The following is a 25,866-nucleotide window of genomic DNA, read 5'->3' on the forward strand; positions in this document are numbered from 1 at the left end:
TGAGAAAAACAAGCAACCAGTAAGTGCAAAGGTAGCTACTATTTATGCAAGCTCTTCAAACAACGAACATAAGCACACTCCGATCTTTCTCAAAGATGGCAAATTACTGATCCAGATACAGAAAAAACGATGCCACAGTGAGCACATGTATACTGGACAAGACAAAATAAGGGTGTGAATACATATGGCTATATTCAACATCATCAAGAGAGAAGTTTACAATGCAGACCATCTGAAGTACCTTAACCCATTGTGGGATATTGAGTTTACAGTAGATGCCAGTTCAGCAGGTCTGGGTGAACTAATGGCGCACCACAAGAAAGATACAGAGACACCCAGGCACTTCATCTCATATGCCAGCTAGAACTGTGCCATGTTGAACATGCTTATTCAGAACCAACTTGATAGCCTTGTGGGCATGTAAGCACAACCATCTGTTATACAGAAATCACTTCACAGCTGTCACAGACCTTAGGCACTTCTGACAATCTTTGGGAATTTCATAGCTAAAATGCCATCTTTGACTGATCATTGGGGCATTTGACCTAAATACCATTGCACTACTGTTTGTCCACAAACCAGGAAAGCACCATAATCCAGCATACCACTTGTTGCAAACCCTCTGAAATGTGCACAGCATTAACAGTCAACAGCAGAGGATTACCTAATACGAATCTTTAAAATTAATTAAACCTTCATCTCTCTCCCTCAATCAGATAAAATATGAAACCAACAAAGACACAAATTGGAGAAATGTCAAACACCAAATCTGCACCCGAAAATTGAGAAATAATGAAGATCTCTGCAGACTAGACAGCGTGAATAATGACAAATTCAATACACTTCCTAACATGCAGGATCAGCTCACCATATCTCCCATCCCAAAGGTGTCATACTGAGAAGCATGAAGCTAGTCATCTCAAAGACCCTGAGGCAGCGACTGGTTGATAGCGGTGCCATAGCAACAAATAAGGCACGGTGTGAAGAAGTGTGGTTCTGGTGCCTGGCAATGTTAGTTGAGCAAACAGGTAAAGAATGTCTTCTGTGTCAAGATTCCAGGTAAGAACAAACCTTGGCTCAGTGCAAATGTTTCAATTCCAGAGGGAGTCTAGGAACTAATAGCAATTGATTCATTTGAAATCCTGACATCATGGAAATATCTCTTAGTAGCCAAGGACAAAAGCTCACAATTTGCCTTTGGGTGAAAGGTCAGGTCAGCAAGTGCTTACAAAGTAATCCCAATACGAAAGGATGTCTTCTCAATATGGGGCATATTCGCCACTATGAAGGTGGACAACAAGCCCATAGTCAACAGCCAGGACTTAAAAAATCCTGAAGAGCACCTAAATGGCCATCATTAGAAAATAACACCACTGAGGCCACAAGTCAATCAGATAGCAGTGGGCACCTTATGGAGAGCTTTCCAGAAGGCAGAAGAACAAGGATCTGTAATCAACTCCTCGCTATGCCAAATACTGACTGACATTATAACGCACCACCCCAACCGCAGGACAGGCAAGGGGCTAGTTGAACTGATATTTGTCTGGAAGATTCAGTCTCAAATACTCATGTGGGTTCCTTGCCCCGAGGACTGCAGTTTTGTCTCTGGGGCAAGACTAAGAAGGAAAAGATGAAGGCACACACAGACAAGAGCCAAACAACCAAGGAACGGGACAATATGATACAAGACTGGGTGCTGGTGCACCAGACGTAAAGGAGGAAGAAAGACACTCAGCTTGATACTCCACCAGGTGACAGTTGTCAAAGGCAGAGTGATAACTACAAGAGGACCAGAACAAAAACACGTGTTAGAAATATGTCTCAATTAATGCAAAATGGAGAAAGAAAAGAGGCACACCCAACAGCGGGGACTCAGAACCATCACCAGTGACACAGGAAGGACGCAGAAAGGAAATTCCAACTAAAACCCATACATTCTGTAGGTAACCCAGAACCATGCATTGGCCTAAATGGCTACGTAAAGAGAAATAACAGAAAACCTGGTCAGTAGAAGGAAAAGTGGGTATTGGGAGGAGTTACTTTTTATTTAGGAACGGGGAGGATGCTGGGTAGTAAACTCATCTGAGCCATCAGGAAGGCCAGCATTGGCTCAACAGGGTAAAACAGCAAGTTGGTGGGGGTGACGGGAAAAAAAGGGCAGTTGGAAAAAGGTATTCGTAGGAAACAAGACAGTGTGAGTCAAGTTGTAAAAGGAGTAGACAAAAAAGTACCCGTTCGTGTCTATAGAAAATAAAGTACAAAGCATCATGTCTTTTGTATTTCATTGAACCACTTGTGTCTATGTTCATCTTCTCTGGGCCTTTGAGGACACAAAATCCACATCATTTGAAGTTGAGGGGAGCTCTCAGTGTCTGACATCTGCCGGTGAACATGGCCATCCTTAAAAGTGATTCTTCCTGTATTTTCCAGTCTGGCTCAGACCAGTAGAGCGTTATCGTTACTGGCTGGGAAAACAAAGAAAGTATTCCATGTGCTGGGAGAAAACTTCCAACACGTGTCATGACTATGATTTTTTTTGTTTTACAATGAAAAAACTCACCGTATGGTCGTTTCTGAGCCTTCTTGTTAGACCTGGCAGCCTTAGGGTGGTCACCCCTAACTTTCTGCCTGCCTCCCTCTACTTTTGAGATACTGTTTTTGCTGGTTTTTAGACTATGCGCACTTTACCACTGCTAACCAGTGCTAAAGTGCATATTTTCTCTTCCCTTAAACATGGTAACATTGGATCACAACCAAATGGGCTATTTAATTTACTCATAAGTCCCTATTAGAGTGCACTATATGTGCCCAGGAATTGTACATTAAAAGCTACTAGTGGGCCTGCGGCACTGATTGTGCCACCCACTTAAGTATCCCCTTAACCTTGTCTCAGGCCTGCCATTGCATGGCCTGTGTGTGCAGTTTCACTGCCAATTCGACTTGGCATTTAAAAATACTTGCCAAGCCTAAAACTCCCCTTTTTCTACATATAAGTCACCCCTAAGGTGTACCCTAGGTAACCCCTGGGCAGGGTGCTGTGTAGGTAAAAGGCAGGACATGTACCTGTGTAGTTTACATGTCCTGGTAGTGTAAAACTCCTAAATTCGTTTTTACACTACTGTGAGGCCTGCTCCCTTCACAGGCTAACATTGGGGCTGCCCTCAGACATTCTTTGAGTGGTAGCTGCTGATCTGAAAGGAGTAGTATGGCCAGAATGGTAATACAAAATCCTGCTGACCGGTGAAGTTGGATTTAATACTACTATTTTAGAAATACCACTTTTAGAAAGTGAGCATTTCTCTGCACTTAAATCTTTCTGTGCCTTACAATCCACATCTGGCTGGGTTTAGTTGACAGCTCCTTGTGCATTCACTCAGACACACCCCAAACACAGGATTACTCAGCCTCACTTGCATACATCTACATTTTGAATGGGTCTTTCTGGGCTGGGAGGGTGGAGGGCCTGCTCTCACAAAAAGGACTGCCACACCCCCTACTGGGACCCTGGCAGACAGGATTGAACTGAAATAGGACCTGGTGCACTTCTAAGCCACTCTTTGACATCTCCCCCCACTTCAAAGACACATTTGGGTATAAAAACAGGGCATCTGCCCAACCACCTCAGACACTTCCTGGAGAAGACACCTGAACCAGAACCTGCACCCTGACAAGAAAAACTGCCTGTTTGCCTAAAGGGCTAACCGGACTGCTTTCTGAAAAGGACTGCTGCCTTGCTGTTGCCCTACTGCCTTGCTGCAGAAGTGCTCTCCCAGGGCTTGGATAGAGCTTGCCTCCTGTTCCCTGAAGTCTCAGGACCAAAAAGACTTATCTCCTGCAGCTGAAATCCCCGTGCGGCAGAACATCAACGCACCGCCTGCCAAGAACGACGCACAACCTGCTTGCAGTGAAAAATTCACCGCACGCCGAGTCTGGAACGACGCAGCCCGACTTCGCAACAGAAGATCAACGCAGCGCCAGCGACGCAACAGGAACTTCAAAGCACGGCCCTACTGGATCGACGCAAGCCGACTCAGAACGATGACGCCTGACTTCCTGAGAGGAATCGCTGCAGTGCCTGCCCTTCGGAAGAAAATTCCACGCATCGCCTACCAGAATCGACACAGCCCCTATGACCATGCTTCGCAAGCCTAGGATTCCACGCATTGTCCCCGGGGTGCCTTAAAATCCCGCAACCCGAAGAGGATCCAAGTCCGCGCACTGGAAATCAACGTGTCTTGCCCGCTTGGAAAATAACGATGCAAGTCCGTGTGCGAAGGGGCAAAACCGACGCACACTCACTGTTTTCTACGCATCTCCTCCTCTACGGTACTTTGCGAGGATTTTTCAATGCAAACCAGGTACTTTGCCCTGCAAGAGACACTTGTTGTTTCTAGGAGAACTTAAGACACTTTTCATTGCTTTTACAGTAATATTTTAACTTTAAAAACATTTGATATCACTTTCAGTGGTATCCCTATAATGGCTTATTTCATCTTTAATCGTTTTGACCTGCATTTATCCAGATAAATATTATATATTTTTCTGAACACTGTGTGGTGTAATATTGGGGTATTGTATGATTTATTGCACAAATACTTTACACGTTGCCTTCTAAGTTAAGCCTCACTGCACAGTGCCAAGCTACCAGAGGGTGGGCACAAGATAATTTGGATTGTGTGTGACTTACCCTGACTAGAGTGAGGGTCCTTGCTTGGACAGGGGGTAACCTGACTGCCAACCAAAGACCCCATTTCTAACACTTCCCCTTACTTTTTCTTTTCAGAAGGGCTTCCCACTACATCGACATGCACTGTTCTGGTGAAAATCCAGGTACACAGAACAGCCACAGCTGAACTGGTGGTGCCTTGAATGGCTCAACAATTTGTCTACAGGCCCACCAAACTTGTGTGCTGCTTAAGGAAATATCCAGAACTTTTCGTACTTTTTACTTAATGGACAATCCGCCTTTGTAAGAGTTTTATGAGTGAAATTAAGTGCCTGCATTTGGAGAGGAAGTGATTAATCAGCTGGAACATCTATTATCACACCCATACATGTCCAGCCGGGCAATATGAGGTATTCAGGAGTAAAACTAAGAAAGGCTACCTACTCCCACAACAACACGATCACAACACAGTCACACAAATATGAGATAATGTTTTGTCATGCTCTCTGATGTGGTATTACATTGTGTAAGTAAAATAATATGTTTGTATTATTATAATATGTGGCCTTGATGCCGATTGGATTTTTTAGTGCTCCAAGACTATTCATTGTACTATTAAAAAAATGTACATTTAAAAGTCAAACTCAACAGTGACAGGCTGTCATGTTTTAATATGTAAATATATGATAATACTTCTACAAAATGCATTCTCGGCTGCAAAATGCACCATGTCATGTCTGAGTCACATGATGTTGTTGGGTAAAAATGGAGAAGGCTGAATTTTTAGCAAACAGCAATATACAGTCTATCGCTGGTAGATGTATTTTAAGCAGTACATACAATATTGTACATACTTAAAGATCCCAGGATAATAGATGTCTGACACAGTCACATATGACGTGCCAGATCACATTTACTTTCAAGAAATACTAGAAACTTAAATAGTAAAAAAATCCGGGGCCGTATTACATTTAGTGCCACAGGGGTGCAACAGGCGTGTGCACCCATTTTCTGCACCCCTGTGGCACTGTAGTATTACAGAAGGGGTCATAGACATTTGTTTGTGTGTCCCCTTCTGTGATATAGATACTGCTGTTATCAAAAGGAGGTGCTCCCTCATTTTCCAGGTGGATTGCCACATCCACATGAGTTCCTATATATCATTACGCAATCGTGTCATTCCCCTACTGCCTAAACCCACTGGGTCTGCTTTTTTGGCCGCTCTCATAATTTCTGTGTTTATCCACCTCACAGAGGTTGGTAATTAACTCCTGTTTTTGGTCAATGGATTAATTTCCTTGCATGTAAAGGCCTACAACTCTTGGAGGCGTGGTTTCTTTACTAAGCAGCACTCCTTGGTCTTGGACCACTGCAGAGGGCAACTCACGCTCAGCTCTCTGACCTTGCAAAAACTGTTTTTGCCACTACAATCTTTATTATCATCAAATTGGTACCTCTACTCTTAAATACTTACAACTGGAAGGTAAAACCATGGTTCAGTCTTAATTATCTGGTGGGCCAAATTACTAACTTTTCTTTCATATTCCCATACAGATCCATTACGCTATTCGCTTAATAGTGAGAATAGCATGCCTTATTAGAAATGTTCTCTCTCCGCACTCTATCTCTATGACCCTCGCTTTTCCTGTATATTTAGTACGCAGAACCTCCTCCTCCTTTTACAAGATTGACCTATTCATCTGTCTTGGGGTGAGTATCTTAGTCGTCATGCACCCATTGGCCCTAGTAAGTGGCTTTTTTCTGTTATCCATAAAATATTATCGACCCACCAACTCTAGTAAGTAATCCTTTATTGTTTTTTTAGACCATAGTGTTCTTCCCTATTCCCTAGTCCTGGTGATGACCTTTAACTTACTATACAGCGTGGAACGCCGTTGACTTTAAGCAACCCACAATGCAAAATAATGATCTGCAGTCAGGAGTCATTTGTCTATTTACGTAAACACTCACGTCACTTTTTCACATTTATGGCACTCTGTGATCACTTATTCAGAGCACCCTCATTTTGGCTGACGATATTGGAATTGTAAATAAATGTATTTCACAACTATAATGATCCGTGGGTTGTTTCTAACACATTTATACTTGTTTATGACTGATTTCCAGTCCTGGGTGGATTATGATCCGAACACTATAAGATGTAACCTTGAAATGAGTCTACAGGGAACCGTTGCTCTGTTTACATTATTTGCATATATGACCTGAGCACCTAGAAGCCTGCTTGCTGAGAAGTGAAAGGATCCAGGAAACCCTGTAGAAGGAGTGTCAGCCTGAAGGAGCGAGGTGCAGGTATCACAGCTGTCTATGGGACATCTTGCGGAAGAAGTCTCAGGGGAGCAGTCACTCCATTGTAATTATGTGCAGGAACCGTGAGGACTCTTACCGTCCTCAGGGCGGTCATCCTGAGCTGAAATCCGGCCTACGTGTGACGTTGTCATCAACATGTGTACGGGCATATTACCAAAAGGAGATCGGTCTGGCCGTGTCCGGGCCACAAGCACAAGATCAGCGCGCCCAGAGAATCATCTCGGGCGTGGTTGCACCAAACCTGAAAAAATCAGCAAGTGCGGGACTCTGCTGTCTCCATCGTAATCAAGCGCTGGCCAAGGACCATCGCTCCAATCCGCTCAACAAGAGAAGAAGCTCACCGGGCCCCGTTCTGCAGGGCCCCTGGGTGCGCATCTCGCAATCGAGGACTATCAGCCAGTGCAGAGATCTACAGAGTTGCCAGCAGCACCGCCATCTTCCAGAAGCCGGGAAAGGTCGTGCAAGCTGGGGCGGCTCCCTGAGGGACTGATACACCACAGGTAGTAAGAAACTGTAATACTGGAGCCGTGAGAAACTGAATGCAAGCACACTGGAGGGAAGTTTTGCAACTGAACCATAGTCACGCTAGTATAATATTCTGAAAGGGGCGGAAGCGTCCACATCAGATAATGGAGTCCAGGATTGGGGCGTAGTGGATACAGGAGCTGCCTTGCCCAACAGTGCCATGGACACTAGCTTGTATTTAGACTATATAAATGTTCTATTCATTCTAGTGTGCAGTATTTTTCTTTTTTGAAAGTCAGCCACTGAGTTGGACATTCATTTCTAGCACTATTGTGTGATTGTTGAGCTTTGAGCTGGATCCCTTGACATCAGAAGAATACTTCTCCACTTCCCACTGGTAAGGCCAACCAGCTCATGCTTACCCACCTTACGCAGTATTACAATAGTTCAGCAAAGGATAAAGGGTTCCTTACACTGACAACTATCCCTCACCTCATAAAGGAAGAACTCTTTTAGGAATATTGGACTTCTGGCACACACCCTCTGAATTGTAGGACTTGCAGTTAACCTTGGAAGACAAGGATCAAAATCCCACCACCAATGTGAGAATGTTTAATTACCCAGTAATGTGCCTCCTTTTGTAGCTTTTTGTTCCGCTTTATTATTCAGCAATTTTCACTTACTGTTGAAAATGTGATTTGCTGAGTTGATAATGCATCTTTATTACTTAGTTACAATTAACAAATTCTTAAAAGAGGAACGTTTCCGCAGTGGTCGCTGGGTTCTAAGATCACGTAAACTGAGCTTGTTAGTATAGCCTTGCAACCTCGACGGTTAACAAATACACACGGAGGCTTATTGTGTTTGTCGCCACACCCGAGAGTGCGTCACCGCAGCTCTCTCTTTATTATATAGTCGTGCTCCGTGCCCCCTCCCGGACACGCAGAGCACGTTTTGCACACAAGGAGAGCCCGCATGGCTCTCCGCTTATTCTCTACTTCCCCCCCATGTTTTACTTCACATGGAGATGAATTAACTGATTAACAAAAAAAAACTAAAAGAAACAAACTAAACAACAAACTCAACAAGTGCAGTTCGGTAACAACTGGTACACCATCTTTTCACACTGTCCTCTTCAGACGCCTGGAGACATTCTCACACTGTCCTCATCAGTCTCCAACAGTGTTCCGTCATCAAAAGAAGATGATGATATGTAGCTTATGACTATTCAACTTGACAGACAAAGTCTTTTAACTTGCTGCTTGGTGCGGGATTGGGGCGTAGGTCATACCTCGCACTTCTAGTGGGCACATTCCCATGCCCCGAAACACAATTAGGCTGGGTTTGTTCGGTCACAGCTGATCCAGATGTACTTTCCATTTCTCCAGGTATCATTGATGGACCATCATTGGCATCCTCCATCTCGCATTCTTCTTCTTCTCCTTCCAATTCTCTCCGGCCAGCCCTCCGAAAGTGTGACACATTTCGGGTCACTCTCTGTCTACCTCTGGACGCAGTTATCATGGACCCTTTTACTCCAATGATCTCCCATACTTCAGGCTCATACGGTGTCCTAAACTTTCCTCCACCTCTCCTACATCTTATTACTACTCGATCGCCTTCTTGAAACCCTCGATATTTGGATCTTCGTTTCAAACTGGCCTTCTGATTAGTGATTACTCGTCGTTGTTGAGTTGCCTTGACATCCAACGCAGGAGGTTTCCATTTGGCACCAGCAGGAATGCAGTCACGTGGGGACACCTTGAACATCAGAGCAGATGGAGCACACCCAGTAGTACTGTGAGGCGTTTGACGATAAGCACTCAAGAATTGATGCATACACTGTTCACTGTCTTCTTTCTGTTCAACTCCAATTCGGAGGGCCCTATTCAAAGTTCACATAAACCTTTCAACATCCCCATTTGCCTGAGGCCAATAGGGCATTATCTTACGATGATGAATTGCTAACCCATCAAGATACGCGCGAAACTCTTGCCCTTGAAACGGAGGCCCATTGTCTGTTCTGATTTCGTCGGGCAGACCAAACAATGCAAACGTCTTTTGCAGAACGGGTTTTACATTTTCAAACGCCGTAGACGATACCAACTCGACCACCGGGAATTTGGTATACAAATCAATTAGGACAGCCGTCAATCTTCCATCCGGAAAACTTCCGAAATCCATGCTCACCTTTGCCCATGGTTTCAAAGTGGCTGGTTCCGTTGCCACAGGGCAACTTGGGGGTTCCATTGATGTGATAATACAGGAGCGACACTTCCCCACCACGTCATCCACTTGCTTATCCATGCCAGGGAACCACACTTTGGCACGTAGCCTCGCTTTAGTTTTCCCAGCACCTTGATGTCCTTGATGAGCCAACTCGACCACTCTAGACCATAGACACTGTGGAAGTACGATTCTTCTTCCTCTTAAGACCAAACCATCATTGTCTGTAGACAACTCATCACGCACCTTCCAGATACCGTGCATAGCCAACTTCTGACTTGAGCCCGACATACTGGTTTTCTCTAGAAAGTACTTTCACTTCTTATGGGTCAACGCCTCCTTGACATGACCCAGCACCACATCATCCCGGGTAGCAGCGACGATGTCAGCGATAAGCAGAGCATTGGGACATGCCGACTGTACAACCATGCTGACAAAGACTTCGGTGTTTTCCTCATCTTGTTCTTGGTGTGCATCAAACACCTGTGGAGCAGGATGACGAGATAGATAGTCTGCAGGATTACTTGCCCCAGGGCGATACACGACCGTGAAGCGATAGGGCTGAAGTAGAACGGTCCATCGTTCAATTCTTGGGGGAGCAAGGCGTGGACTGCCCGCAAACAACGATACCAACGGCTCGTGATCAGTGACCACCTGAAATTCATGCCCATACAAATAGAGATGAAAATGGCGGCATGCCCAACGAATAGCCAGCGCTTCGCGTTCAATTTGCGCATATCTGGTCTCTACTGCCGACAGAGCCCTACTAGCATATGCGACAGGGATCCACTCTTGATGCCTTTGTTCTTGCAATAACACCGCTCCTAGCCCAACGGGGCTTGCATCTACCACCACTTCTGTTCTCCTGCGGGGGTTGAAATAGGCCATTGTTGACCTATCAAGCAGTGCAGTCTTAATGTCCGCAAATGCCTTGTGAGCCTCCTGAGTCCAGTCCCAACGATGTTGCCCTTTGGTGAGCTGTCGAAGAGGTTCAGCCATAGTAGCAAGTTGTGGTATAAACCTTCCACAATAGGTGGCCATTCCTAGAAAACTACGAACTTCCGTGGGACTTTGTGGAACGGGAGCCTGTCGGATCGCCTCCGCCTTCCGTGGATCCACCTGCAGGCCATCTTTCGAGAAGATGTAACCAAAGAAATCTACAGACGTTTGATAAAACGCACACTTCTTTTTGTGTAACGTCAGTCCCGCGTTAGCTAACCTCTGCAAAGTCGATCTCAGATGGCGATGATGCTCTTCTCTCATCCGGGAATATATCAAGATATCGTCAATTAAATTGATCACTCCCGGTAATCCAGACAAGGTCTCTCTGATTGCATTCTGAAAAACCTCAGCAGCCGAAGATACTCCAAAGCTTAGTCTCTTATATCTTCTTAGCCCCACATGGGTTGAGAACGTGGTGATATTCCTACTTCCAGGGTCTAGTTCCAACTGATGATACCCCGCATTAAGATCCAGTTTCGAGAACCACTGGGCCCCATTTAGATCTGCAATATCATCCATTGTGGGTGTTATATGTCTCTCTCTTTTGATGGCTTTGTTTGGCAGCCTCATATCAACACAGAGACAAATTGCTCCCGGTTGTTTAGGCTTTGGCGCGATCACCAACGGTGACACCCAAGGTGTAGGTCCATCTACCTTTTCTATTACTCCTTGGTCCTCCAGAAGTTGCAATTCTTTCTCGACAGCAGGACGCAAATGGAATGGTACTCGACGATGTCTAAGCGCCACCGGAACCACACTTCGGTCTATGTGCAGTTTGATGCGCTTTCCTTTCAGCCGTCCTAACCCTTCGAAGAGCTGCGAGAACTCATTGAGTAGTTGTTCCACTTGAGCTTCATGAACTTGACGTGCGAAGAACACCAATTCTAGCTCTTCCGCCGTGTAACATCCTAGTAGAGTGCCACGATCCCCAGACACCACATAGAATCTTGCATCCGTTGACTTACCCCCGCTATGCACTGACACCTCTACTGTTCCTTTGAGAGGAAGGGTGTCTCGTCCTCCATAGTTATATATTTTCGTCGACGTTGGAGTGAGTATTGGGGCCGGCACTAGCTTCTTGAAGAGAGTTTCATCCATGACATTGACAGACACCCCTGTATCGATGAGCACAGATACAGGCATGCCATTTACTTGAACATCGCTCATGGGAGGCGATCTCTTCTTTAGCGGCCTCCCTCCCGTGAAAGAAATTACAAAGATGTCTTCCTCTTCGTCTTCATCGCATGCTGGTCCACTCACCATGACATGGTCCCTTACTTCTTCCGTGCTTTTGGATACAGCTCTAACACTAGCATCTTTTCCTTTCGGGTCTGTTGTCACATTTCTTCGGGATCTACACACTTTAGCAAAATGGTTTGCTTTACCACAGCGGTTGCACGATTGTCCTTTCGCCGGGCACCCCATTTTCGCTCGGTGCTCATATCCACAGCTTCCACAAACCCTGTCATTGGACTTGGCCAGGTTTGGATTACGTGGCGCTATCCGGCGTGTCTGGACAGCATCCACCTGTTCTTCCTTAACCTGGACAGGACGAGTTGAAGACACTGCTGCTAACGACTGGCCTCTTACGGCTGCCATGGCATCTGCTCGTACCGCAGATAGTTCATGCGACCGCGCAAGAATTAAAATATCATCGAGTGACATACCCTGCTGTCGAAGAATAAGCTTCCTTAAGGCCTTGGATCGGCAACCTTGTATGATTTGCGCTCGAATTTCCTCTTGCTGGTTGAGTCCTGTGCACGAGCTCGCCAGCTTTCTCAACCTGGCATAAAACATATCCATTGATTCAACTTCTGTCTGTTGCGCCTGTCTTAGTTTAAAACGTTCAAAATCAGAATTAAGTTGAGGATCAAAATGTCTATTTAAAGCTCCGCTTATTCTCTACAGTTAGGAGGCAGCACTATATATCTTCACCAGGTTGGAAAATTCCTTGCACCACGTCCGCTTCTAACAATGTTCTATTCAGCTAACAAAATACACACGCACGCCGTTCTAACCCCCAATAGCCTTATGAAAGTCGTTATAATGGTATATCACATTGAGTTATTCATTAGCACGAATATATATGGAACAATGGAAAAGTCACTATATGCTAATGTGACAATCCTGCCTAGTCACATCAGGATCCCAAAATTACCAATTTCACTTTAGTATCAACATCGTTATTTGTTTTTGTTGACTTTTTATTTGCATTACAAATATATACTATGGGCACAAAGTAAACTGATATTTCAAATGATGCACTTAGTTAATAATAGACTCTTTTCTTTGAGAATATGTGAACCTATACATTAGGGAATTATGGGTGTTTGCTACCCTTTACTGGCAAAACCCGAACTTCTTCGAAAACAGCGCATGTTTTATATAAATACAAATATAAACCGCAAGTAACACATTGCTGTCACATCGAAACGAAGAATCAAACCCAAAAATTATTGGATATTTTCAGGGTATAAGCTAAATAAATCAATTTTTACGTTAAGCAGACTTCATTTTTAGTTAGAGCATTTTAATAAACGGGCGCTTTCTTCTGCTTCTTCTTGTGGTACCATGTTTACGATTAGGTTTTAATGTTTTCCCTGTATTGATCCGCATCTCTAAGCAACCCGGCGCTCAGCTGCTGTCACTCACTTCATCCTCCAGTGCTTTATTTTCTACGTTGGCCACAGGGATGGCGAAGCAGTCATCCCAGGCAATCTCTGCAAGCACTGCGCGGCTCATGGTGGCGGTGGGCGCCCAGGGGGTGACTTTAGAAGAGAGTTCCGTGCACACCCCTCTCTCCGGCACCAAGGCTGCGGGCAGAAGGATTCAATTCGGTCAATTGTTGGTGCCGGGGCGGCCATAGCAACCGCTCTTGGTTACCGGAGAAAACCGGAAGTGTCGGAGGAACAACACTTCCGTTCTCTCCGAAGCTTCTTGGAAGGTCAGGCAGTGTCCTAGACAGCGAACTGCTTTGAAACTCAGAGGCCATCTTGGAAGAGTATTGTTTTTCTACATGGATATTAAAAACGCGGCGCGACCTTACACATAAAATACATATTTAATGTAATGTTTTTCCATGACTTTATTTGTAATCTCAAATATGCAATGTAGTTTTCAATTAAGTAAAACCTGTTCTCACTTCATCCTGGGTGTTCTTTGAGGAACGTAGGAAAACAGCAAATAAAAGTTTGCTTCCATTGTTCTTAATTTTGTATGAGAAACGAAAACCCATCTTCACTCCTTCCCCCGGTACAATGCCCTTTTTAGGTTGAGCATAGCAGCGCGCAAGCGCTACTTTTCCGACGTGTTGGTATGTATTTGGGCTTTTGACCGCGCCCACCTCACGCCCATCACTACCGCTCGTTCACGGGCTTGCTCTTCAAAAATCCTTTGAAGACATTGGAACCGCAACTGGACCTTCCAGGAACCGACAATCTGCATCTACGACAAAGACTCTGCTTGCAATATTGTTTCCATGGCTCCTTCCAGCTTCTGCAACATTTCCCCAGCCGTGCATCCTCAGAGGGTTTCAAGTCTTCAGTCTGCACGAGAAGGAAGAAGGAATCTCTCTTGGAGTGAAGGAGTCACTCCCCTGCATCCGCAGGCACCAGCTGCAATGACGACCGGCTGCATGGATCTCCTCTCTTCCTGAGCAGCGTGGATCCTGCATCATGGATGGTGGTATGGAGTAGTCCTCTTGGTCCTCTCTCCCAGCTGTCCAACTTTGGTGGAGATAAGCCCTTGCGTTCCCATGCAGGACAGTACCCCCGTGCTCCATCTCTCTTGCAGCTACCAATGCTTGTTTGCATTCCCTCCAAGGGAACTTCAGGCTCTGTGTAGCCACACCCCCCAGCACCTCTTCCTGTGATGCACAGCCCTCTGCGTGCTTCTCCTGAGGTGTGGGACCCTTCTCCAGTTGTGCTGAGCTGGCTCCCTTGTGACTCCTGGTTTCTCATCTAGTGGGTCTCCTGTGGGGGCTGCTTCTTCTTCTGTGGGCTTTCTGCCTTGCTGAGGATCCCCCTAGGATTCCCCCATGGGTTGAGTCCTCCTGGACCTTGTTGGTCCCCGACAGCTCTACTTTTGCTTCACTGCGACTTCTGCCTTCGCCAAGGCTTGTTGGTGGCTTTTCCACGCCACTGACCCACTGCAAGTATCCATTTGACGTGGGATGTCGACTGCATCCTCCAGGAACTCTCCACCTGCTCCAGGGCTGCATTCCTGACCGTCTTCGTCCTACCGTCGACCAACTCCTGCATCCATAGCTGGTTTGGTAGTAGCTCCTAGTCCTCCTGGACTCTTCATTGACTTCTGGACTTGGTCCCCTTCTTCAACAGGTTTTCCTCTTCAGGAATCCACTGCTGGTTTCTTGAAATCTTGTCTGGGTGTGGCATTTTCTTCACTTTCTTTCCTTTGGGTGGTTTGGGGAAAAATCAAGTAATTTACTCCTTTCCTGCTGGTCGTTAGGGGGCACTGTGGTACTTAGCTTTGGGGTTTCCTAGTACCCCCATCTCCCCTCTACACATTCCACTTAACCAGGTGGGGGTCCTGTGTTCGCATTCCATTTCATTAGTATATGGTTTGGGCTCTCCCAAGGGTCACTATTGTCTTATTGCATTTGCACTGTTTTCTTTAACATTTTATGCCTATTACTAATTACTAGTGTACATATCTAGTGTGTTAATTACCTCTTATTGGAGGCTTCCCTCGCTAGTACGTTTTGGTAGTTGTGTCATTAAAATAAAGTACTTTTATTTTTGCAACACTGAGTGTTTTCTTTTATGTGTTTAAGAACTGTATGGCTACAGTGATATTGCACGAGCTTTGCATGTCTCCTAGACAAGCCTTGGCTGTTTATCCACAGCTACCTCTAGAGAGCCTGGCTTGCAGACACTGCCTACATTTCACTGATAGGGGAACCCTGAACCTGGTATAAGGTGTAAGTGCCATAGGTACCGACCACAAACTAGGCCGGTTTCCTACATTGGTGGCAGCAGTGGGATAAGCACTTCCAAATGCCCTACCACTCTGTCACTTGGTACTTTTCACAAGAATGACCACTTACTGACTAGAGTTACACACTGTACTTAGTGTCAGGGAACTAGTCTCTTAAGTTTAGGTAAGCTAGGGGTCTAGGCATAGCCCTTGCTCTAAACGTCTGAGAGACTAGGGGTTAGGGTAGTTTAGGTACACCTACACACTCTAACAACTCAACACCATGTCATCAGAGCAGACCACATCCCAGGCCATGGACTCATATTATGTGGGCCTCACTTACCAAGAGGAGAGGGGATGTGCTGAGATAGGACCCTAAAGAGAGGTAGGATCCCAAACAGTCTGCTTTTAGGCCTGCTTCTCCAGGTTGACCAGCACCATACTGATAGCTAGGAGGAGGGGGGGAGGAGGATGCAGGCTCTAGCCCCCCAGTGTTAGAAAGACAGTATCTAGACACAGAGGAGAGTCAGCAGGGTCCCTCAGAGGATCACAGAGTCCCTAGTAAACCCTCTAGCCTAGCTGGGAGCACTTCCGGTAGTGAGAAGGGAAGCCATAATAGTAGGTCCCTCTTTGTGCCCAGAGGGTTAGTTGAAAGGGTCACTAGAAAAAGGGATGGATCCTCCTCTGCTCACTTTCATGTCACCTCATTCTCTGAGGTGACACACTGCTCATCTCCAGGGGAAGATTCCTGTGACGGGGTCTTTTATCCCGAGTCGAGGGGATATTGGAAGAAGGTGACAGACGCGGCACTTAAGGGTGTAGTACGTTTATTTTCTTGTTCGTTGGGATTGTAGCACTAGCTTTTCCGCCAAACTGTTATATTCCAAGTCCAAAACTAATATAAATCCCTTTTCTTTTCAGGGTTCCTTGGTGTTCCCGGGACGGCCTGGTCCGGTTCGGAGGGAGAGGTCTTGTTCACCCGGCTCTCATGGTCCCAGGATTTCCCAAAACAAAGAAGGAGAAAGGAACAGGTAAGTGGGGAAAACTATTTATATACGGTTAATTGGGGTTAGTAAGGAGTGAAAAGGGGGGGGGGATCCTGTGGAGGTGGAGGAATGTGGGGTTACTTTTCTCTTGTGACTTCCTTTCGTTGTGCCCTTTCTGTGACCCCCTTACAGTTTTATTCACTGGTCTGGGTACGGTCCTGGTGTGATTATTCTTCAGTTAACTGTGGTCCTGTTCAAATTGGCTCCCCTTCCCTTCCCTACACGACCTCAGCCCTCCCTTCTTAGCCCCCTTAAACCCAGCCAACCACCCAGAACCCCAGTCCCAGCCCCGGTACGCTCGTACCTGACTTGGCCACGCCCCTCCAGGGACGCGGCCGGCTTGTAGGGGATCTCCCGACTTCGTCTCGGCAGGGGCGGGAGGCGCCCAAGGGTTTCCGCTCTCCGTCCGTTGTTCCTCGTCCACGGCGGGGTTTCCCTTCTCTCTTGATGGTCCGTGGCGTTCGTCTCTCCGGCTCTCCCTGACGTCGGCGTCTCTCTCTGGGTCGCGCGGTGCTTCTCCTCCGTCGGTCGTCCTTCCTGTTTTTGTCTGACGGATGACGTTGGACGTCATCACGTCAGAAATCCCTCGGGTGCCCCCGGGGTATCCTCCGGCGGTCGTTCGCTCCGACAAAGAACCGGCGTCCGGAGGCGCCCGGTTACACATCCCCTCACATGAATGGGGCTGATCGAGCCCCACCAGATCCGGAAACCGGGACAAATAGTCAGCCTGACCCATAAGGTCACCAGGGAGGTGGCAAACCTGGAAGGAGAAAGGTTGGAGTTCTATGAACCATCTCAATATACGATTGTTGGTATTCTTGTATCTTGAGAGCCACGTAAGGGGTGCATGGTCCGTATACAGTAGGAAAGGTCTGCCCAAAAGATAGTATTGGAGGCTTTCCATAGCCCACTTAATGGCAAGACATTCCCGCTCTATAATGGGGTATCTTTGCTCCCTGGGAAATAGTTTACGGCTAATAAAGACGACGGGATGGCTCACTCCATCTTCATCCTTTTGAAAAAAGAACGGCCACTACCCCCACATCGGAGGCATCCGTTTGGAGATGAAAGGGTTTGTCAAACTCAGGACATTTCAATATCGGTTGAGTGGTGAGACACCTTTGCAAGGTATGATAACTATGAAGTTGAGTCGGGTCTAGTTGTGGGATGTTGTTGGGCTGTCCTCTTCTTAAAAGATTGGTTAGGGGGGCAGCCAAACTGGAATAGTGGGGAATGAACCTTCGATAGTACCCCACTAGACCTAAAAAGGAACAAACTCCCTTCTTCGTGGTGGGAGCATTGGTGTGTAGGATGGCTTCGATTTTATTCTTTTGGGGTCGAAGTATACCGTTGCCAATGTGATAACCGAGGTAGGAGATCTCACTAAAAGCCAGTCGGCTCTTGGCGGGGTTGGCTGTCAGTCCAGCCTTCCCTAAAGCCGAGAAAATGTGGTCTATGTGGACCACATGGTCTTCCCAGGTCTCACTGAATATAACGATGTCATCCAGATAGGCCGCCGCGTATCTGGTATGAGGTCGTAATATGGTGTCAATGAGAAGTTGGAAGGTGGCGGGGGCGCCATGTAACCCGAAAGGGAGAACCTTAAAGTGATACAATCCGGAGGGAGTAGCGAAAGCCGTCTTTTCCTTGTCTTCGGGACCCAACGGGATCTGCCAATATCCCTTGGTCAAGTCAAGGGTAGACATGTATTTTGCTTTCTCCAATCTTTCTAAGAGCTCGTCTATCCTTGGAAGGGGATATGTGTCAAACTGTGATATGGAATTGACCTGTCTAAAGTCAATACAAAAACGTATAGATCCATCAGGTTTGGGCACCAATACCACGGGCGAACACCAGGGGCTGTGGGAAGGTTCTATGATGTCTAGATCTAACATCTTTTCGATTTCGTTTTCTACGAGGGTTTTCCTAGCTTCAGGGATACGATAAGGTTTTAGTCGTACGGTCTTCCCAGGTGGTGTGAGGATTTGATGATGTACCACTCGTGTCCTACCGGGTATCGAGGAGAACACCCGAACGTGTTTATCGAAGAGATTCTTCAATTGTCTATTTTGCTGAATCGAGATCTCTGTATTAATGATAGGAACCTCCCTCTCGCCAGGGGGATCAGTGGGGCACCACCCTATCTCTAGTTCCTTAACGGTATTAACTAGGCAGCCATGCCTTGGGTCGTTCGGAGGTTCTTCCCATCTTTTTAATAAGTTAACATGGAAGATCTGTGACCTCGGGGGAGTATCGTTAAGCTGAATTTTATAAGTCACGGGGGTTACTAGTCCTGTTACGGTGTAGGGTCCCTGCCACTTGGCCAACAATTTGTTGTCTGAACTGGGAAGGAGAACTAGCACTTTATCTCCTAGGGAAAAGGACCTCAATTGGGTATTCCGATCATAATTCCTTTTCTGCTTGTCTTGGGCTCTCTCCATGTGTTCCCTTACGCTTTCCCATACTGTATGCAGGTGGGTTTTTAACTCACGGGCGTATTTTAGAATGGTTTTTTCCCCGTCTTCTTCTTCCCACATCTCAGCGGCCATATCTAGTAGGGTCCGTGGTTGTCGCCCAAACAACAGCTCAAACGGACTATGGCCCGTAGAGGCTTGTTCGTGTGTCCTGATTGCGTATAATACTAAGGGGAGTTTCCTATCCCAGTCCTTACCTGTCTCCGAGATAGCTTTCTTTAGTAGTGTTTTGAGGGTACGGTTGTATCTCTCCACCAAACCATCGGTTTGTGGATGATAGACCGACGTCCTTAACTGTTTAATCCCCAATAGCTGACATATTTGTGTCATCAGGTTGGACATAAATTGGGTACCTTGGTCCGTTAGGATTTCTCGAGGAAACCCAATTCGGGAAAAGAACCCTATCATGGCGTGTGCAACACTCTTGGTGTTAATACTAGAGAGGGGAATAGCCTCAGGGTATCTCGTGGCGTAATCCACTAATACCAATATATAACGATAGCCTCTCGACGAGGGCAGAAGAGGGCCAACGAGGTCCATCCCTATTCTGGAGAAGGGGACATCAATGATGGGGAGGGGTTGTAAAGGGGCCTTTCTCCGTGAGCCTGGGTCAATCAATTGGCATTTTGCACATTGTTGACAGAACTTCCTAATCTGGGAAAATACCCCCGGCCAGTAAAATTTCCTCAACAAATACTCCTCTGTTTTCTCCCTCCCATAGTGTCCACCCCCTGGCTGGCTGTGTGCTAAGTGTAGAACTTGTTGTCTATAAGGTTCTGGAACTATCAACTGTTTCTTTTCGTCTTGGTCTTTGTAAGTGACTCGGTATAATAGGTCCTTAACTATGGTGAACGAGGGACCCTTATCCTGGGGGTTCCGTGGCCGTGCACTTTTCCATGCATGAATTAAACTGGGGTCTTCTCTTTGAGAAGTCCGGAAGCTGGGAAGAGCAGTGAGGGCGAGGACCTTTGTAATTACCCGGGGCCTGCTGGAGTGGTCTTGAGTATAGGCTTTCTTAATTATTCTTTTCTCCTTCCGGGAGAGTTTAGGTCGTACCCTCGGAGGTGATAGAGGCATATTGGAGAAAGGAGCATCCTTCCACCAGTTGTTAGTTTCTTCGAGCTGTCTAAGGCTGTCTAGGAGTTGCGGGAATTCCGAAAAGTCAGTTCCTATAATAGCTTCTTCAACCAGTTGCTCTACTAAACCCACTCTTATGGGTATTTCTTTTCCTCCCCAGGTGAGGGTTGTCCAGATTAGGGGATATTCTCTGGTTTCTCCATGGATACAACAGATTGATACCGTGAGTCCCGAAGTGTAGTAATGTGCCTCGAACAACCCGGCCCTGACCACAGATTGGCTGCACCCTGAATCGATGAGGGCCACTGTGCTTTTCCCATTGATAATCAGTCTCTTTTTATAAGGGGTGTCTCTTCTCCCTGTATAAAAGACTCTTCCCCTAGTGACCCCTATTTCCATGGGTTCCGGTTTTTCTGTTTTCAGGGGGCAACCTCGAGCTATGTGGCCCCATTCCCCGCAACTGAAACACTGAGGTTGTTGTATATAGGGCCTATCCAGTCCCCGGGTTTTCCCTATGTCCTCATTGATTCTTCGTCCCACTGTCGAGGATATTCCCGAACCCAGACGCAGGGGACTAGGTGTTGATCGGGGGGGGGGTTACTTTGAACTCAAGGGAGCGATGAAAGGCGCAGGCCAACTCGATGGTAGTATTGGTATCCGGGTTTGGATGTTGTTTGATCCAGTTGCGTGTAGACGGAGGCAGAGCGTCTAGGTATTGCTCTAAGAGCACGATCTCAATAATGTCTTCCCGATTTGTCCCTATGGGACCCAACCATTTGAGACCCAGATCTTTGATCCTAAAATATAGGGCCCGGGGATTTTCGTTGGGTCCCCATTTAGCTTTTCTAAACCGGACGCGATAATGTTCCGAATCAAAACCCACCCGTTCTAAGATGCTCTTTTTAATATCCTTATAGGGGGTTATTCCACCGGGGTTTACCGCTTGATAGGCGGCTTGGAGAGTCCCCGTCAATAAGGGGGCGATATATTGGCCCCATCGCTCCTGAGGCCAAGTAGCGGAAGTAGCAACTCGTTCAAAATTGGTGAAAAAGGCATCAGGGTCTTCACCTTCTTGATATCGTTGTAAGACCGAACTGGGCACATTCGGGTGTACGCGGGTAGCAGCGATGGTATCTGTGAGATTCTTAATGGCGGTTTCATGAACCAACTGGTTGTTGGCCATTATGGTGGCCTGACTCTTAAGGGCATTTTGTAGTGCCTCTCTTTCCAATTTGGCCTCTTTTTGTTGCTCTTCCCACACTAATTGTAGGTGTCTTTGTCCGGAGGCCAACTGTTGCATCATATCGGATATGGTACACTTCTCCTCCATAGTGGGGAAGTCTCTGTCGCCTATTCCAACATCCCACTTCTGACACCACTGTGACGGGGTCTTTTATCCCGAGTCGAGGGGATATTGGAAGAAGGTGACAGACGCGGCACTTAAGGGTGTAGTACGTTTATTTTCTTGTTCGTTGGGATTGTAGCACTAGCTTTTCCGCCAAACTGTTATATTCCAAGTCCAAAACTAATATAAATCCCTTTTCTTTTCAGGGTTCCTTGGTGTTCCCGGGACGGCCTGGTCCGGTTCGGAGGGAGAGGTCTTGTTCACCCGGCTCTCATGGTCCCAGGATTTCCCAAAACAAAGAAGGAGAAAGGAACAGGTAAGTGGGGAAAACTATTTATATACGGTTAATTGGGGTTAGTAAGGAGTGAAAAGGGGGGGGGGATTCTGTGGAGGTGGAGGAATGTGGGGTTACTTTTCTCTTGTGACTTCCTTTCGTTGTGCCCTTTCTGTGACCCCCTTACAGTTTTATTCACTGGTCTGGGTACGGTCCTGGTGTGATTATTCTTCAGTTAACTGTGGTCCTGTTCAAATTGGCTCCCCTTCCCTACACGACCTCAGCCCTCCCTTCTTAGCCCCCTTAAACCCAGCCAACCACCCAGAACCCCAGTCCCAGCCCCGGTACGCTCGTACCTGACTTGGCCACGCCCCTCCAGGGACGCGGCCGGCTTGTAGGGGATCTCCCCACTTCGTCTCGGCAGGGGCGGGAGGCGCCCAAGGGTTTCCGCTCTCCGTCCGTTGTTCCTCGTCCACGGCGGGGTTTCCCTTCTCTCTTGACGTTCCGTGGCGTTCGTCTCTCCGGCTCTCCCTGACGTCGGCGTCTCTCTCTGGGTCGCGCGGTGCTTCTCCTCCGTCGGTCGTCCTTCCTGTTTTTGTCTGACGGATGACGTTGGACGTCATCACGTCAGAAATCCCTCGGGTGCCCCCGGGGTATCCCCCGGCGGTCGTTCGCTCCGACAAAGAACCGGCGTCCGGAGGCGCCCGGTTACAATTCCCTAGATAATGAACTCAGACAGCTGAGACTGGAGGAGGCCAAGCTGGGGCTACAGCAGCAACAGCTAGCCCTAGACAGTGAGGACTTGGCAGTGTAGAGAGAGAGAGAGAGACAGGGTTTGGGGTTAGCACCCCACGTTGGCAGCAGCTTTAGTTTCAGGGAGCCTAGGGTCAGGGAGGAATCTTTTGACTCTAGAAATCTAAACAAGGTTGTCCCCCCTACAAGGTAGGGGGTGATATATACAAGTGGTTCACTGCTCTAGAGAGGGTCAGTAAGGTACAAAGGGTCCCTCAGAGACAGAGGGCAGCTGTCACCTGGCTCCCCTTCTCTGACAAACGGAGAGATAGACTTCTCACTGTCAGAGAGGAAGATGCTGACAATTATGCTGTTCTGAAATCTGTACTCTTAGGTGGGTTTAGTCTAACCACTGAACAATACAGGATTAAGTTCAGGGAGACCATGAAATAGTTCTCCCAGGATTGGGTTGTTTTTGTGGCCTGCTCTGTTAAAGCTTTGGAAGGCTGGTTACAAGGCAGCAAAGTCAGTGACTATCAGGGCTTATACAATCTTATCTTGAGAGAGCATATTTTGAACAACTGTGTGTCTGATTTGTTGCACCAATACTTGGTAGACATGGATCTGACCACGCCCCAAGAATTGGGAAAGAAGGCAGACAAATGGGTCGGAACTAGGGGGAGTGGAAAAGCTCAAGCAAGGGGTGACAACAAGAAAAAAGAAGCAGTTAAGTCTCAGGACAAGGGTGGGGACAAAGATAAAAACAAGGAGTCTTCATCAGGCCCACAAAACTCTTCGGGGTGGGTCTAAAACCTCTTCCTCTTCCTCCCACGTTAAAAAGCCTTGGTGCTATATGTGTAAAAACAAAGGCCATAGTCCAGGAGGCAGCTCCTGCCCTAAGTAAGTCACCAAGCCATCCATCACTACGACCCCCACCTCTACCACTAGTGCCCCTAGTAACAGCAGTAGTGGTAGGTCTGGTAGCAATAACCAATCCAAGGGTGTAGCTGGGCTTACTTTAGGAAGTTTAGTGGGGGCTGGGTTAGTCAGACTGACAACAGAGGCTCTTTTAGACTCTGATGGGGGCATTGATCTTGCCACCCTTGCTGCCTGTCCCCTTCATAGTGATATGTTGGACCTGGCCCTTGTGGCAGGTTCATCCCCTGACCTTTTGCCTCCTTCCTCCTATTTTTTTCTGACCTCTCGCTGTTGGCTCTCGGACTCTGAGCACTTTATCACTGCTGATCAGTGCTAAAGTGTAGGTGCTCTCCCATCTAAAGTTGGTATGATTGCTTATACCTAATTGGCATATTTAATTTACCTATAGGTCCCTTGTACAGTGGCATCTCTATACCCAGGGCCTGTAAATGTAATGCTACTAGTGGGCCAGCAGCGCTGCTTGCGCCACCCACTGAAGTTGCCTTTCAAACCTGTCTCAGGCCTGCTAGCCCAGGGCCTGTGTGCGCAGTTTTCTGCCACAGGGACCTGGCATCTAAATGTACTTGCCAGGCCCATAACTCCCCTTTTACTACATGTAAGTCACCCCTACAGTAGTCCCTAGCTAGCCCTATGGGCAGGATGCTATGTATGTAGAAGGCAGGACATGTGCCAGGTTGCGTGGCCTGTCCTGGTAGTGACAAACAGCCTAACTTGGTGTCTCACTGCTGTAAGTGCTGCCTCTTCATAGGATTGCATTAAAAATGCCCTGCCTTATATGTAGGGGGTATTGTCTGATTTATGAGAGGTAGTGTATGCATGTTTGGTATGGTTGTAATGGTGGTAAGAAATGCTGATTACTGGTGTAAGTGGATTTTTTATTACTATTACAGAAATGCCACTTCTAGAAAGTGAGCATTTCTCTGTGCTCATGACACTGGTATTTTTCAGCTTGACTCCAATCCACGTCTGGGCAGAGTGACAGCTGGGCTTTGTGCATACTTTCAGACAGCCTGTACACAGGGAGGGTGGAGGTGTCACAGAGGTGCATCTGCATACTGAATATTCTTCCTGGGCTGAGAGAAAGGAGAGGCGGGGCACACCTGCATTTGTAAAGGCTGTGCCCTGGCCTCACACAATAGGGTCGTTTACCCCCAACTGATGTTTGAAGCCTGTGCTGGAGGAGAGAGGGGGCTCTCCCAGAACCAGTTGTAACTGGTTGGAACCTCCAATCCCCCTTCTTTGTAACACACTATAAAATTGAGTATAAGTACAGGGTCATTTTCCCCACAATTTGGGAACTCTTGGTGACATTTTCGAACTGGACACATAATGCTGGAGGTACTCACCAGGAACCGCCATGGACTGCAGCTGCTGTGCTGACCTGTGACCTGCTTGGTAACCTGAAGGAACTGCCACTTGCCTGCATCCACCTTGTGCTGGCCTGCTGCTGGGCCCTACCACCTGTGCTCCTTTCTCTTTTACTGTTGTCCCCCAGGGGCTGGGTGCCATGGCCCTGGACTCCTGTTCAGTCTGGTGGCAATGGAACTGCCCCCAGTGCTTGAAAGCGCTTTTATGCCTCCAGGATTCACCACCGCGATCCGGGCGGGTGGTTTCTTCAAAGCGCGAGTGACGCGCTGCTTCTGTGCCCCGGGGCACGAAGAGAACCAGAAGGAGAGGAAACCGAAGCAAGTGTACTCCTATCGATGGACCCGGGGCGAGGTTCACTCAGAGGAGCGCCCAGGGAGCACCAGAAGGCCCTCACTTAAGGCCGATCTCCGCCACGGCTCGGGCGAGCCCTTTTTCAGCTGGGGAGGATCGGGCGTGGAAGGAAGCCTCATCCGGGCCCTCTGCCCCACCGGAGCCCCTGTAGTGTTGTAGACAGGTGGGGCGGAGAAAGGAAGCCTCATAGGAGTCTCCCCCTGCCCCAACGAATCCCTGATCTTGCTCATGGAGACCGCGGGCGGGGCTGAAGCCTTGACTGAAGCCCCCCGCACTGCAGGCCCTCTTTTGCGGCCCCCACGGTGGCCCTGGTTATTGGTTGGCTTTTGGGCCCTGCCCTTTTGTTGGAGGACCAGTGGAGTCCCGGAGGGGGGGGCCCAGAGATTGCAGGCTCCAGGAGGGGCACGTTATATACCCAGAGGAGGTGCGTGTCGCCCCTCTCCTCCCCCAATTACCTGTTTTTGCACAGTGGAGCGCCGGGGGACCCATTTAATTCTTCCTGGCACTAGGAGTGCCCTCACATCTTAATACAGGTACTTTTAACAGACATATATATGTTGTAGGTTCCTTATATGGACATTAATGATTCTTATGTTGACCTGCTTTACTCATGATGTACTACATATATGTTTGCTAAT

At 47.4% G+C, this 25,866-nt stretch overlaps 1 protein-coding gene across 1 annotated transcript in view; it reads right to left on the bottom strand.

The window, feature by feature from the left end:
• CCDC39 (coiled-coil domain 39 molecular ruler complex subunit) overlaps nucleotides 1-13,587 on the bottom strand; it is a 141,337-nt gene extending 127,750 nt beyond the window's left edge. The window contains exon 1 of the mRNA XM_069213092.1: nucleotides 13,340-13,587. Coding sequence (XP_069069193.1) covers nucleotides 13,340-13,429 — 90 coding nt within the window. The 5' untranslated portion in view covers nucleotides 13,430-13,587. The remainder of the gene's footprint in view (nucleotides 1-13,339) is intronic.
• Nucleotides 13,588-25,866: the final 12,279 nt, after the last annotated feature.

Source organism: Pleurodeles waltl, chromosome 11 (genome assembly GCF_031143425.1).
Source record: "Pleurodeles waltl isolate 20211129_DDA chromosome 11, aPleWal1.hap1.20221129, whole genome shotgun sequence".
Lineage (NCBI taxonomy): Eukaryota > Metazoa > Chordata > Amphibia > Caudata > Salamandridae > Pleurodeles > Pleurodeles waltl.